The sequence below is a fragment of the Mastigoproctus giganteus genome, chromosome 2, assembly GCF_048544385.1.
Source record: "Mastigoproctus giganteus isolate SK-2022 chromosome 2, ASM4854438v1, whole genome shotgun sequence".
Taxonomy (NCBI): Eukaryota; Metazoa; Arthropoda; class Arachnida; order Uropygi; family Thelyphonidae; genus Mastigoproctus; species Mastigoproctus giganteus.
Genome location: NC_143576.1, coordinates 248601085 through 248617775, shown reverse-complemented (window position 1 = coordinate 248617775; position 16691 = coordinate 248601085). Strand labels below are relative to the sequence as shown.

The 16691-nt window shown below is 38.5% G+C and overlaps 1 protein-coding gene across 4 annotated transcripts in view; it reads right to left on the bottom strand.

The window, feature by feature from the left end:
- Nucleotides 1–16691, bottom strand: part of LOC150090364 (histone deacetylase 4-like) — a 449332-nt gene that overhangs the window by 73905 nt on the left and 358736 nt on the right. For all 4 annotated transcript variants that reach the window (XM_090389832.1, XM_090389833.1, XM_090389834.1 and 1 more), the window contains one exon: nt 1240–1289. In XM_090389832.1, coding sequence (XP_090245958.1) covers nt 1240–1289 — 50 coding nt within the window. The remainder of the gene's footprint in view (nt 1–1239; nt 1290–16691) is intronic.

The following is a 16691-nucleotide window of genomic DNA, read 5'->3' as shown; positions in this document are numbered from 1 at the left end:
CTATCTTCTACCACTCAACCATCGCTTTATCCATAGCAGCAACTTGTCCTTAACGCCACACTGCTCCAATTTGTACAGCAGTCTTTTATGTGCAACAGTATCAAAAGCTTTCCTGAAATCCAACATATGATATCAAAATTATTTTATGCATCCAGTTCCTTTGTTACTGTATCATATTATCCAATCATATTGGTCAGCCTTTTTTTTTTTTCTGAAATCTAAGTATATGATATCAAAATTATATTTTGCATTCAGTTCCTTTGTTACTGTGTCATAGTATCCAATCAGATTAATCAGACAAGACTGCCCCTTAAAAAATTCATGCTGTGACTGCAGCACAACTGCAATCACTGTATAGATGATCCTGCATTACTTCCTTAACCAATGACTCTCCAATTTTCCCAGGAATAGAAGTCAAGTTAACAGTTTGTAATTACTCATGTCTCCCTTTGATCCCCTTCGTGAATTGTAAATTTGCATATCTTCAGTTCATAAAGATGATCTCATAATCACGGTTAAAGGTTTGCCTAGTTCTTTTGCTGCCTCTTTTAATATAACTGGATAGATCCCATCCACCACAGTCGCTTTTTTACATTTAGCTTCAACAATTTTCTCCACTTTCCTCTCAGTTATAACAAAATCATTTAGCTCCCCATCAGAATTTGACCCACTTCTAACATTCCCATTCCTAAAAAATTCCTCATGTCTCAATGTACCTGCAAAATATCCATTCAGTTTTTCTACAACCTGAGCAGGATCATCAACAGTTAATCCAATAATATCTAGTGGCAATGTGATTTAACCTCTTCCTTCTACTGTTTATATAAGTAAAGATGTCTTTGCTGTCTTTTCTTTGCATTCTTTGCCAGAGATTTCTTGTAATCTGCCTTAGCTTGCCTAACCTCCTTTGTGACTTGATTGCAGACTAGTTTATATTCAGAAATTTAATTATATTTTGATAAAATGATTTAATTACAGGAATGCCCAAACTCCATCTGCTCAAATATCAGCAATCATATCACCAGCATTCCACAAACATTGTAAACTCAACTCTACATAAATTCAGAACCAAAATATAGAGCTTTATAACTCAATCCTGATAGCTAAATGGAACTTTCTAGCTTATTAAAATATTTCTAGAACTATTTAATATACAAAGAATCCTGTATGTATTCTGTAAATTCTTTTTTATTTGATTTAATTAAATTACTTATTCATTAGTAAATAATTAAAATTTACCTGTGGCAGGATTGTATTTCTTCAAGAGTAGCTTTTCTGGACCTCACTCTCTAAAAAAATAAATAAAATTATTTGCTGAACAACTCTTTCTGTTTTAGTAGGTCATTCATTTAAAAAAAAATTAATAAATAAGTACAGTTGAATCTTGTTAATACAAAGTTCAAGGGACTTAAATTTTCACATTTTGTAATAACGAGGTTTGTAGTAAAGAGGTACCCAAAATTGCACCGTTTTTTTTTTGGTACATATTGTATATCTAAGACTAATAATAATAATAATAATAACAACAAAATTACATTAATTTAAATTAATAAGATAAAAACAAAAGCCTCGTCTAACAATACAGTAATAGGAATAACATATTTTTTAAAGATTTTATTTTATTTGTAAGATAAAAATAAAAAAAAAAACAATTAACAGAAATGAAAATATTGTACAATATAAATTTTGATATATACAATATTTTAGTATAACAGTAAAAAGAATTACAATCTTAATATAAAAGGAGACATATAAACCATTAACTTTTTAATAAATTAATCTAATTTAAAGAAAGAATCCAATGTTGTTTGCACGGTTTTTGTCCTACATGCATTTTTAACTACAGCACAGACAATATCAAATGCAATAGCTGTTTCTTTGTCAATGTTACTGCAGCCCAGTAACATTTCCACGATTTTTAATACTGTATATTAAAAAGTAAGAGATTATCTTAATTTTTTTTTTGTGGAATGCTTCCAGTCGATTCTTTCTCATATGTGACGAATAAAATAATATGAAAAAACCCACCTAACACTGCCTATCGAGGCAGTGTTAGGTGGGTCGGAAAACTGATAGCTTGGGGGATACAAAGACTAATAGATTGACAGTAGCCACTGGCAGAGGTGAAAGAGATTCTTGCACTGCTTCTATTAGAATGAACAGAAGCCTGAAAAACAAGATGCATGATTTCAGAGACTGCTGGGAGCCATTGCGGTACAAGTAAACACATGGGTTGTGTTAGGGTAGCTAAGAATAGAAACAGGTGCAGGTATACTTGCGTGTACACCAATGCTAGGAGTTTAGTAAACAAACTTGATGAATTTGAGGTATTGCTCAAAATATCAAAGGCAGATATTGTTGGGATATCAGAGACGTGGTGTCACACAGATATAAGGGATGCAGAACTTGAATTTGGGGAGTACAACGTCTACAGAAAGGATAGACAGGATAGGAAGGGGGGGGAGGGGTTATGCTATTAGTTAAGAAACACATAAAAACCAAGGAAGTGAAGCCAGTCGACATCGCTGGACAGTGCAGTGTTGAGTCAGTTTGGTGTGACATAAGCATTGGGAGATCAAAATTGACAGTAGGAGTGTGCTATAGGCCTAATGACTCTGATGAGTATAATAAGAAACTGTACAGGAGAGTGGGCCAGTAAATCAGAGAGTCTTATAATGGGAGATTTTAATTTCTCAGATATTGACTGGAATTTGGGGGCTGGTCACTCACACACTAGCAGGGCTTTTGTGGATTTATTGGATGATTGTTTTCTACATCAGCAAGTTTGGGAGGCAACTACAGGGAGTAATACTCTTGATTTGATTATCAGCAGTGATTCTTCATGCATTAAGAATCTGCAGATAAATGAACCACTAGGCGGCAGTGATCACAGTGTGCTGAAGTGGGATTTACTCAAAGAGGTAACTACCATTAGGGGTAAAGGGAAGGGTTATTGCTTCCGTAAAGGCGACTACGATGGACTGAGACAGTATTTAAATTCTATACAGTGGGACCAACTGATGATGTTACCAACAGCAAATTCAAAATGGGAAGCATTCAAAGAACTTATCTTGGAAGCTACTAGGCTTTACATACCAACTAAGAAATATTGTTCAAGGTTTAGGCCAAAATGGATGTCAGATGAACTAATGAGGCATATGGCAGAGAAGAAAAATGCATGGGATACTTACAAATTAACACATGACACAGAAGCCTATGATAGATACAAGTTGATATGCAACCAAGTTACAAAGGAGGTTAGGCAGGCGAAGGCAGATTACGAGAAATCCTTGGCAAGGGATGCAAAGAAAAACAGCAAAGAGTTCTTTACTTATGTAAACTCTAGAAGGAAGGGGATGAATCAGATTGGTCCACTTGATGTCGATGGGTCAACTGTTGATGATCCTGCTCAGGTAGCTGACAAACTAAATGAATATTTTGCATCGACATTCACACATGAGGAGTTACTCAGCGAGGGGAATGCCAGAGGGGTATTCAACTCTAGCAGTAAGCTACAGAATCTTGAAATAACTGGGAGTAAAGTGGAGGAGAAATTGTTGAAGATAAACACAAGAAAGGCACCTGGGGTGGATGGGATCTATCCAGTTATATTAAAGGAGGCAGCAAAGGAAGTAAGCAAACCCTTAGCCATAATTATGAGAGCTTCCTTGGACTCAGGGGAGGTACCCATAGACTGGAAATGCGCAAATGTGACCCCAATTCACAAAGGAGGATCAAAGGCTGACACAAGTAATTATAGACCTGTGAGCTTAACTTCTGTTCCAGGAAAATAAATGGAGGCACTGGTTAAAGAAGCACTGCAGGATCATTTAGACAAGACTTCAGTTATAGCTCGGACACAGCATGGTTTTGTTAAGGGGAAGTCTTGCCTGACCAATTTGATTGGATACTATGATGCAGTCACAAAAGAACTGGATGCAGGGAATAGCTTTGATATTATATACTTGGATCTTAGAAAGGCTTTTGATACTGTTGCACATGGAAGACTGCTACACAAATTGGAGCAGTGTGACATTGGAGGCAAATTGCTGCTATGGATAAAGGGGTGGTTGAGGGGGAGAAGACAGAGTGGTAATCAATGGACACTGCTCATCGTGGACTAATGTTATTAGTGGAGTCCCTCAGGGCTCAGTGTTGGGTCCATTATTGTTTTCTGTATTTATAAATGATATTGATGATGGTATATCAAGCTTAATGTCCAAGTTTGCAGACGATACAAAGGTTGGCAGGGTTGTCAAGGACACTACTGACACTATGCTGCTGCAACAGGATCTGGAAAGGTTGAGCAGATGGGCTGAGAGGTGGCAAATGAAGTTTAACATTGACAAATGTAAAGTACTACACATGGGAAACAGCAACCCCAGAGCAACGTATCAACTCTGTGGTACTACACTGACAGTGGTAGAGAATGAAAGGGACTTGGGGGTGGTTGTGCAGGCAGATATGAAGTTCTCTGAGCAGTGCAGACGGGCTGCAAGAGAAGCTCCTGGAGTATTGTCAATGATATACAGGAATTTTTCCAGCAGGGATAAGGAGGTGATTATTCCCTTGTATAAGGCAATGGTCAGGCCACACCTAGAGTACTGTATACAGGTCTGGAGGCCTCATTTCAAGAAGGATGTAGAGCTGCTGGAATGAGTACAGAGAAGGGCAACAAGATTAGTGAATGGAACAAAGGGGTGCTCTTACGAAGAAAGGCTTAAGTTTTGCAAATTACAGTGTCTGGAGACTAGGCACCAGCGAGGTGATCTGATAGAGGTGTATAAAGCCTTGAATGTTTGAGCATGCTCAATGCTGATGGGATTCTTCCTCTAGCTCAGAATAATCACCTGAGAGGGCATAAATTCAAATTGAGGAAAGACAGACGTAGGATAGACGTGCGGAAATTTGCCTTTAGCCAGTGGGTGGTTGGTTGGTGGAACAGACTTCCATCCCTTGTCGTGGAGGTTGATAGCCTAAATAAGTTTAAGGCTCAGCTGGACAGGTATTTTGAACGAACAGAGGGGTGAAGTGGAAGTGGGGTTTTTTTTTTTTTTTGGCTGATGCTGCATAAGCTTGCTTTCTTGCATCAAATGCCTCTACTAATGCTAAGTGAAAAAATGAATTAATGAATTTCCTCATTCATAGAGATACGACAAAATCTGATGCGCAACGGAATCGAAAGTCAAGAGCCCCAACCTGACCCCAAAACACATCAAACACTGCAGCAAGACCATGAGTGTGAGAAGACATTGTGTAATAATAATTAGTTAAAACTAGTTCCAATAATAAATAATTAAAATCACTAATTAAAAACACTATTAAAAAGATTAAAAACTATTTAAACTTAAACAGATTAAAAGTAATGATTTGGATGAATACTCAAATTAAACGAAATGCACAGCTGTTTGCCTTCTTTAAGCAGACCACACTTTTCCTAAGGAAGGGAAAGAGATGTGCATTGCATTTAATTTGAGTATTCATCGAAATAGTAACTTTTAATCTGTTTAATTTTAAATAGTTTTTAATCTTTTTAATAATGTTTCTAATTAGTGATTTTAATTATTTATTATAGGAACCAGTTTTAACTAATTATTATGACACAATGTCTTCTCGCACTCATGGTCTTGCTGCGGTGGTTTGATGTGTTTCGGGGTCGGGTTGGGGCTCTCGGCTTTCGATTCCGTTGCGCATCGAATTTGGTCATATCTCTATGAGTGAAGGAATTCATTAATTCGTTTTTTCACTTTTTTCATCTTATTTTATTCATCACATATGAGAGAAAATTGACTGGAAGCATTCCATGAAAAAAATTGAGGTTATCTCTTACTTTTTAATCTATTATGTTCAATACATTTTGGGCAACTTTCTTAGATGGTAGTGTGTGCACTTCTTCACTTTCGCTGTCACTGGTAACAAAAACATCATCGTTTCGTTTGGTGCTCAGCAGCTCTTCTGGTGTTGACATTGCAATGGTAGCAACTTCATCATCCATCTTCACAAACTCTTTGAATTCGCCGACAAAATCCATATGTTCCTTCAAATTCCTCCATTCGTCAATATTGCTATCACATTCGTCTGCTGGACCATGTTTTTCACTGATATTCTCTCCAAAGCCACTCTTTCTGAAGCAGTTGATTATTACACTTGATGCAATACTGTCCCAAGCAATAACAAGATTACGGATAGCATCCAAGTCATTCCAATTTGGCTGAAAATTGTTCAAATTGTTTCCTTCTATGTTGGGGATCAAGTACCTTATCAGGCAGGCTCTATATGCTCTCTTGAAGTTATAAATAATGCCTTGATCCAGTGGTTGCATTAAACTGGTGGTAAATGGGGGGTAAAAACAACAGCCCTATATTTGTCAACTTAAGTATCTCGGCAGAATGTGCTGTACAACGATCTAGAATCATCAAAATGTTCCTTTTTTCTGAAGCCATTCTTCTGTCCACTTTTGATAACCAAGACTGAAAAATTGAGTGTAAGTCACGCACTTCTATTGGCCTCATAATTACAGGGAAGTTGGTTAACTGCTTTAAAACGTCTTGGCTTGAAAAACTTAGCAATCATAAGTGGGTGTAGTTTTGTACTGCCGTCTGAATTGTAGCATAAGGATTTCCTAATTCATTTCACAAATATACGTGGTCTCAATTCTAATCTCAACGATGTCCATTTCCACTTGCAGTCTGCCAAACCCCATGTACTTTTTCTGACAGAATCTCAGTTATCGGTTGATTCAACTACTGTTCATCTCAGATGCCCAAATTATTCGCTGTATGATTCCTTTCGCCTCAAAGGTGGTACTTGTGCATATGTCCGTTCTGATATTCCCTGTCAGAGACTTGGCAATTTGGAATCTCCTCTCTTTGATCTTCTCTGGCTTAAAATCTCTCTACCTCATTGTGTCAAATTCATCTGTTGTCTCTACCGTTCTCCCAACTCCACTAATCACTTGGAGCTCTTTGACTTCCTCTCGTTGCAACTTGACTTTCTCCAGTCCAACTTTCCTAACAGTGAGCTAATTTTCCTTGGTGATTTTAATGTTCACAACTCCAGCTGGCTGCCGTTTTCTAGTCACACCGACCCAGCAGGTCGAGATGCTGAGGCTTTTGCAATTACTAATGACCTAGCACAGATTGTTCATTTACCTACAAGAATACCGGACAATCCGAATCATACAGCCAATACGCTTGATCTTTTTCTCACAAACAACCCTTCTAAGTACACGGTCGAAGTGAGAGGTCCTTTAGGCACTTCAGATCACAACTTGGTGATTGTCTCTTCTCCAATGGAACCTTTATCTCATGGCTATTCCCAACCTCGTGTTGTTTGGCATTACAAGAATGCAAAATGGGATGACCTGCGAGACTTCTTTTCTTCTTTTCCTTGGTCAGATTACTGTTTCAAAACTCCTGATGTCAACGTTTGCTCAGATCGTGTCAGTGAAATTATTCTTGCAGGAATGGAATCCTTTATCCCACACTCCACTTTAAAATCTCGTCCTTTATCTAAACCTTGGTTTTCCAATAAATGTGCTAAGGCTGTTCAAGAGAAGAATGTTGCATATCGTAATTGGCTTGTTTCTAATTCTTCAGTTTCATTTTCTGCCTACACCAAAGCTCGCAACAATTGTAAAGCAGTTATTAATCAGTCCAAACTAGAGTTTGAACAGGCTAAGAGTAGAAAACTTGCTTCTTGCCCTAATGGTAGCCGAGCATTCTGGTCTCTTGCCAAAGCTATTGGCCGCAACTTTTGCCCATCTCTGCTTCCACCTCTGTCCAAACCAGATGGTTCTGTTGTCACTTCAGCCAAGGATAAAGCTGACCTGCTAGCATCCCATTTTTCTTCCAGCTCATGTATTAATGAACTTGGTAAAACACCTCCCACCATTCCCAACACGGTCCATTCAATGCCTCCTGTGGTCTTCCGTCAAAAGGATATCAGAAGGATTTTGATGAATCTTGATGCTAAGAAAGCTCCAGGTCCTGATGGTATTTCTCCACTTGTTCTCAAAATCTGTGCTCCTGAACTTACTCCTATTCTTTGCCGCCTTTTTTCACTTTCTTATTCCAAAGGTGTTTTTCCTTCTGCTTGGAAATTTGCTCATATCCAGCCAGTTCCTAAAAAGGGTGACAAATCCCTCCCATCCAATTATCGTCCCATTGCAATTACTTCTACTCTTTTTAAAGTAATGGAGAAATCAATTAACCGCCAACTCTTAAACTACCTAGAAACCTTCCGTCTGATCAACGATCGCCAGTATGGATTCCATCGGTGTCGATCCACTGGTGATATTCTGGCTTATGTTACCCATTTATGGACTACTTCAATGGAAAGGTTCGGTGAAACACAAGCAGTTGCTCTTGACATCTCAAAGGCTTTCGATCGTGTTTGGCATAAAGGTCTTCTAAACAAGCTTCCATCTTATGGTTTGCCAACTGTTTTTAGTAATTGGTTATCCAGTTTTCTCTCTGATCGCTCACTGAGGGTGATGGTAGATGGCTCTCTGTCTTCTAACTTCTCCACTAATGCCGGTGTCCCCCAAGGTTCAGTTCTTTCCCCCACTCTTTTCCTCTTGTATATCAATGACCTTCTTCCATTGACTGGAAATCCTATCCATAGTTTTGCCGATGATAGCACATTGCATTCAACTTTCCATTTTGAGAAACCTTGCCCTGCTCAATCAGCTTCAACTTCTCGAAAATCTGCTACCAATTCCTTAAATGCCGATCTTCAGGTAATTCTCCAGTGGGGCAAAGACAACTTAGTTGATTTCAACCCTTCTAAAACTCAGTCTTGTCTTATATCTCGCAAAAAGGATTCTTCTGCTCCTATGCTTATCTTTAGTGACACTCCAATTTCTAGGCAAAAGGATATATCTCTTTTGGGGATTACCCTGACTTCTAATCTCTCTTGGCACAAGCACATTACAAATATTGCTTCCTCTGCATCTAAAAAACTTGGTTTTCTCTTTCGCTCTCGGCGTTACTTTTCTTCCAAACAGCTGCTCACTCTGTATAAATCGCAAATCCGCCCTGCCATGGAATATTGTTCCCACATTTGGGGTGGTGCCCCCAAAACCTCTCTCAGGCTTCTTGATTCCATTCAGAAGAGGGCAGTTAGGTTAATTAATGATTCATCTCTAACAGAGTCTCTCCACTCGCTTTCTCATAGACGTACTGTTTCTGCTGCATGCCTCTTCTACAGATATTTCCATGGGCACTGTTCTTCTGAATTGGCTTCTATAATTCCCGCTCTCTCTTTCAAAACAGTCCGAACACGTGCCGCCACCAGCCAACATCCATTTACTGTCCAACTTCAAACCCACAGAACCAACTTTTCATCTTCCTCATTTATTCATTCAACTGCCGTTTTCTGGAACAACCTTCCTTCATACGTATTTCCTGAAAATTACAATCTACAGAAGTTCAAGTCCAATGTCAACAAATATCTTCTTTCGTCTTCTCAACCTCCAACCCAAGCACGGTACTAAGTACTATAGGTTCTAATACCTCTCGTGTTTGGGGTTCACATAAAAAAAAAAAAAAAAAAAAAAAAAAAAAAATAACAGAACAGTGAGTCTTTTTTACTAAATTTTCCACCATGACAAGACTCTCCTCGAACAGCAAATTATAAAATAAACCTGTTTCGTCAAGATTAAAAATATCCTTTGCCTTATATTTTTCAAGAATGGACCGTACAGAACACAACCAGTCTGCAGCCTTTTCTTTGTCGACTAATCCAGCCTCACCACAAAAATTTCGCGAAACCAAGTTATTCCTGTCTTTAAATCTTTGGAGCTAGCCACTGCTGCATTAGAAGTTGCTAATTCCTTGTTGCTGAGCTAGATAATTTGTATTTTCTTGCAAAATCAGACCTGATATTGGCAAATTAGATGCACACATTTCTTGGTACCACTCAAAGTTTTGTTTCAAGCTCCTCATGGTTTGCACCACAAATTCGTTTCTTGTTTTTCATCGCTCCAGTGCCATGCACTTCAAGTCTTTTTCGGTTTTTCAGTATTGTTAATAAAGTAGGTAAAGGGATGTTGTATTCCTTTGCAATGTCCGTTTTGCTTCTTTCCATCCTATCAGTCTCTTGTATAATTTTTAGTTTAATTTCCAGGTTTAATTCCATCAGTTTACATTTTGTCACCATAACACTGCTAGATAAGATTTAATATAAACAAATTTTAAATTAATTTAAAGACAAGTTCCAAAAAAGACCATCAGTTCAGATAAAATGACACAAAAATTAGATTGCTGTATACGGTAGCAAAAGACTTGGAACTGGGGTAACGATTGCAACTGACCTTATTCCCCTGGAGAGCGTGGGAGTGCATGTAAACAACTTAGAAAAACTTTTTATTCCTTTGTTAATTCAACAACTCATCCTTCAGAAAGATGTTTTTCAGAGTGCACTTGACGTTGTAGTTACCATAAACTGCTTTTGATGATTAAGTGTTAGCCAGTAAAATAATTTAATTACAAATAAATACTGAATATCTTTGATTACAAATAGATACTGTAGCTTTTGAGACAAATCATGCCTCTTTTTTAACAGAAAAATTGAAACTTAATTATTCTAACGGACACGGTTATGCGTGCAGTGAGGCGTGCGAGGGCACGAGGTAGGTCATTCAATCATTAAACTGGTGTTCATTGTTGCTGCACGGACGTGCACAGTTTTTCCTCCAGTGCTTGTCTAGATGTGGGTGAGTCTCATGCCTTTGCATGAGACTCACCCACGTCATCCCACGTGCCTCTGAAACAACATTGCTAGAATATCTCAATTCCCTGTCTGTGTTCATCCAGGTCACTCTAGAGTTAGAGGTTAACGGATCTCTCCCATTCCTGGATGTCCTAGTAAAACGCGTGGGCCCATATCTAGAAACCTCAGTATACCGTAAGACTATGTGATGCGGACAGTTCACAAACTACAGATCCGGCCATGCTCACAGTCATCTCAACAGCACTGCCCACACTCTATTCTCCAAAGCTTGGAGCCATTCCAGCACAGATGAAGCTAGGCTCAACGAGATTTCTAGAGTGAGGACAGACTTAATCAATTGTGGCTACCCAACACACGTATTAGACAAGTACTTATTGCAAGCACAGGAGCTCACAGTCCACCTGAGACCACCACCAACTCAGGCCAATATACCTACCGCCTACATTCCCTACTATCCAGGCATGTCGGGCCAGATCTCGAAAATACTCAGAGAATACCGCATAAAATGCATGCAGTTGCTTGGTAGAAGCTTACGTTCTCTAGTTTCCAGTATAAAGATCCCTGTCACCCCTCTCTTACACAGCAGTGTAATATACTGCATAGCCTGCAAAGACTGTGACAGCTGCTACATAGGAGAGACTTTGAGATGTCTTCAAGACCACCATGCAGAACACAACAGAGCGATTTGCCTTGCTGAGACCGACCAGTCCACAATCGCGGAACACTTCTGGTCCACCCACCATGACTTCAATCCCAAGCGGGACTACGAAATAATTGATCACTCCAGACACTTTCGCCACCGCCTCTGGTTAGAGTCACTCAATATATTGGGCAATTCGAGAGCCATGAGCCGCTGCAAAGGCATGAGACTACACCTCATCTTAGGGACAACCGTTTTATGTCTAGACAAGTGCTGGAGAAAAACTGCGCACGTCCGTGTAGCAACAATGAATACCAGTTTAATGATTGAATGACCTACATCGTGCCCTCACATGCCTCACTGCACACATAACTGTGTCCGTTAGAATAATTAAGTTTCAATTTTTCTGTTGAAAAAGAGGCACAATTTGTCTCGAAAGCTACAGTATCTATTTGTAATCAATGATATCTATTTCCAGTATAAAGACCCCTTACACAGCAGTGTAATATACCGCATAGCCTGCAAAGACTGTGACAGCTGCTACATAGGAGAGACATATTTGTACATATTTGTAATCAAAGATATTTGTAATTAAATTATTTTACTGGCTAACACTTAATCATCATTTACCATGGATCCCAGTACAACAGGCCCATTTGCCCTCATAAACTGCTTTTGTTTACACAAAACTAATTTAACAAGTCATTACCATCTTTCGGGAAATAAGGAGCTGGGTGGCCAGAGGCAATAATAATAGGGGCAATGATCGGACAGCACTTTCAAGATTTGTATTAAATGTACAAAATGACAATATTTATTTCTCATGGGGTGAAAAAGAACTTCGTAATACATATTAACCGAATTTTGTAATAAACAAATATATTCACATAGAAAAGCCTATTCTTATGCGGGGGAATGGTATGTGCTTCATATAAACGAGTACATTGTATAAAAAGAGTTTGTATTACCGAGATTTTACTGTATATCGATATTTTAGCAAAGGAAGTTGGGGAGGCAAAGCCATTAAAAACAAATTAATTAAGTTTGTTAATTTCTCAAATCGGTTTGAGCAATTAACAAACAGTACTTTAAATTTTTACTATAAATTCTCATTGTAAATAAGTATATTCAAATTATAATGAGGGCTATATTCTTCGTGCTTATCAAACATTCATATTTTAAGAGTTAATTATTTCATTACACAGCCATTCAGGGGTGTACCTAGGATATATCGCGTCCGGGTGCCAATCGTAATTTGGCACCTGCATGGCAATTGAAATTTGGCACCCCCCCTTTAAAATTTTCTTCATATGTGTATGTAAGTTTCAGGTTTTTAGGCACTCCTTGAACGTTGCCACCCGGGTAAAGTGCACCCCTTGTGCCCCCAGCGAGGCCTGCCCCTGCAGCCATTAACTGCTAGAAAACAACTTTGCATGCAAAGTAGAAGGAATTGTCCATGACCGAAAACTGCCCTATACATTTTTGCTTTTGTGAAACTATTTACAGTATATTACCTCTTCAGTCACATTTTTTGTATATACTGTACTAGTTTTTCTCCTGTATGAAACAGTTTTCAGCTAGTGACATCTCTTTTATACTTATCTTTTCTACTTGACTACTACAACTTTAAGTGCATTACCACAATTGATCAAGATTCAGCCCTTGTCTTCATCTGGAACGGATTTTTTAGCATTAGCAAGGGCACACGATGAAACAGATCATAATTATGGCAAACCCTTAGCCATAATTATGAGGGCATCCTGGGACTCAGGGGAGGTTCCCACAGACTGGAGATGTGCAAATGTGTCCCCATTTCACAAAGGGGGGATCGAAGGGTGACATGAGTAATTACAGACCAGTTAGTTTAACTTCTGTTCCGGGTAAAATAATGGAGTCACTGGTTAAAGATGCATTGTAGGATCATCTAGACAAGACTGCAGCAATAATTCAGACACAGCATGGGTTAGACAAGGAAAAGTCTTGTCTGACAAATTTGATTAGTTATTATGATGTGGTTACAAAGGAACTGGATGCAAAAAATAATTTTGATATCATATATTTGGATTTCAGGTAAGCTTTTGACACTATTGCGCATGGAAGACTATTGTACAAATTGGAGCAGAATGGTATTAAGGGTAAGTTGCTACAATGGATAAAAGGATGGTTGAGTGGGAGAAGACAGAGGGTGGTAATTAATGGGTGCTGCTCTTCGTGGACTAATGTTATTAGTGGACTCCCACAGGGTTGTTCGGTGTTGGGTCCACTGTTGTTTGTATATTTATCAATGATATTGATGAAGGTATATCAGGCTTAGTGTCGAAGTTTGCAGATGATACAAAGATTGGCAGGGTTGTTAATGACAGTAACGGCAGTGTGCTACTGCAACAGGATCTAGATAATTTGGGCAGATGGGCTAAGAAGTGGCAACTGAACTTTAACCTTGACAAATGCAAAGTACTGCATATGGGTAGAAGTAACCCGAGAGAAAAGTACCAATTGTGTGGTACTACACTTAAGGTGGTAGGTAGAAAATGAAAAAGACCTGGGAGTAATTGTGCAGTCAGATATGAAGTTTCCTGAGCAATGCAGACAGGCTGCCAGGGCAGGTCATGGGGTTTTGTCAATAATATATAGGAATTTTGGTAGCAGGGAAAGGGAGGTGATTGTCCCTCTGTATAAGGTAATGGTCAGGCCACGCCTTGAGTGCTGCGTACAGGTCTGGAGGCCTCATTTTAGGAAGGATATCGATTTGCTTGAGCATGTACAGATTGTTGTTGTTGTTATTTGGTTTTAAGGAGCATTGGCAACTAAGGCCATATTGCTCCGGGAATATGTGGTGGTCATTCCTTGACCTTTCCGCATCCTTCGTATTTGGTGGTGATGGGCTCGAACCCCGGTCTAATCAAGAAGCGTGTGCTATGCACTGCTGCTCCTTCCCACCTGGCTACGGAGGCATGCATGTACAGAGAAGGGCAACGAGATTGGTAATGGGAATGAAGGGATGCTCTTACCAAGAGAGGCTTAAGTTCTGCAAATTGCAGTGGCTGGAGACTAGGCACCTGCGCGGTGATCTGATTGAGGTGTATATGGCCTTGAATGAGTTGAGCATGTTGAATTCTGATGGGATCCTTCCACTTGTTCAGATTACGAACCTAAGGGGGCATAAATTCAAATTAAGAAAAGACAGCTGTACAATAGATGTGCGGAAATTTGCCTTTAGCCAGCGGGTGGTTAATTACTGGAACAAACTTCCATCTGTCGTTGTAGAATTGATAGGTTGAATAAATTTAAGGAGGAACTGGACAGGCATTTGGAGGGAATGGTGTGATTTTCTTTTTTTTTTGGCTGATGCTGCATAAGCTCATACACTTGCTTTCTTGCATCACATGCCTTGTTGTGCTTGTGCTTGTTATTTGGTTTTTAGGAGCATTAGCAACTAAGGCCATATTGCTCTGGGGATATGCAGTGGTCATTCCCTAACCTTTCCACATCCTCCATATTTGATGGGCACGGGCTCGAACCCTGGTTTAATCAAGAAGCGTGCGTTACAGCACTGCTGCTTCTGCCCACCTGGCTATGGAGGCACCTCATCACATGCCACTACTACTACTACAACTTTAAGTGCATTATCACAAATGATCAAGATTCAGCCCTTGTCTTCATCTGAAACAGATTTTTTAGCATTAGCAAGGGCACATGATGCAAGAAAGCAAGCTTATATAGCATCAACCAAAAAAAAAAAAAAAAAACCTTATTTCACCCATCCACTCGCTCCAAATGTTTGTCAAGTTCTGCCTTGAATCTATTTAAACTATCAACTTTTACAACTACAGATGGAAGTTTGTTCCAGCAATCAACCACCCGCTGGCTAAAGGTATACTTCCGCACATCTATCCTACAACCATCTTTCCTCAATTTGAATTTATGCCTTCTCAAGTGATTATTCTGAGCAAGAGGAAGAATCCCATCAGCATTGAGCATGCTCAAACTATTCAAGGCTTTATACACCTCAATCAGATCACCTTGCAGGTGCGTAGTCTCCAGACACTGTAATTTGCAAAACTTAAGACTTTCTTCGTAAGAGCAAACCTTTGTTCTGTTCACTAATCTTGTTACCCTTTTCTGTACTTGTCCCAACAGCTCTACATCCTTCTTAAAATGAGGCCTCCAGGCCTGTATACAGTACTCAAGGTGTGGCCTGATCATTGCCTTATACAAGGGGATAATCACCTCCTTATCCCTGCTAGAAAAATTCCTGTATATCATTGACAAGACAACATGAGCTACTCTTACAGACTGTCTGCACTGTTCAGAAAACTTCATATCTGCCTGCACAATTACCCCCAAGTCCTTTTCATTCTCTACCACTGTCAGAGTGGATCTATCCTGGATCTGTAATATGGATTTATCCTGGATCTGTAATATGTTGGGTGAAGGATAGATTCATATAATGTATGTAATAATGGATCATATGACCCATTAGTGAGAGTAGTAATGGACTTAATTTTTCTGTTTAATAAGGGAAAAAAATTAGTTAGCATGAAATGCAGAGTTAATTTAAAGATTTTATACTAAAGAATGGATACTGAAATTAATTTTTATATCTTAAATTGCTCATGTATCACTAAAAAAAAGTTTTAGATGTTTAGAGTATATATATATATATATATATATATATATATATATATAAAAGTAGGGATAAATATAAAAGTTTTCTTCCAGATCAGATTAATGCCATCAATAGTGGATTGAACATTACATCAGTTTGTAATCTAGTTATTATAGTAAAAGTATAATATGTACTATTATAGATACTGAATGTGTATAAACATAGTGGTATACTGCAGGCCATTAGGCCAAAATAACTTATAAAGGCTATGATAGCCTGTGTAGGTCTACAATGCCATACCCTGAAAATAAACATATAATTAGTAATAATATACAAATATATAATACAATAATGATTATGCAGCTAATTATTGATAAACAGATACATTGAAAGGGACTTTTTTAGTCTTATGTTTTAAGTTTAAGAATTGGACTTAGTTAAACAGGCAGATAGCAATTAGAAACAGATAGCTGTGTTAATTATTGGTGGGATATATTGAAAGGGTTAGCCCTTGAAAAAGTCCCTTTCAATGTATCTGTTTATCAATAATTAGCTACATAATCATTAATGTATTATATATTTATTATTATTACTAATTATATGTTTATTTTCAGGGTATGGCATTGTAGACCTACACAGGCTATCATAGCCTTTATAAGTTATTTTGGCCTAATGGTCCGCAGTATACCATTATGTTTATACACATAT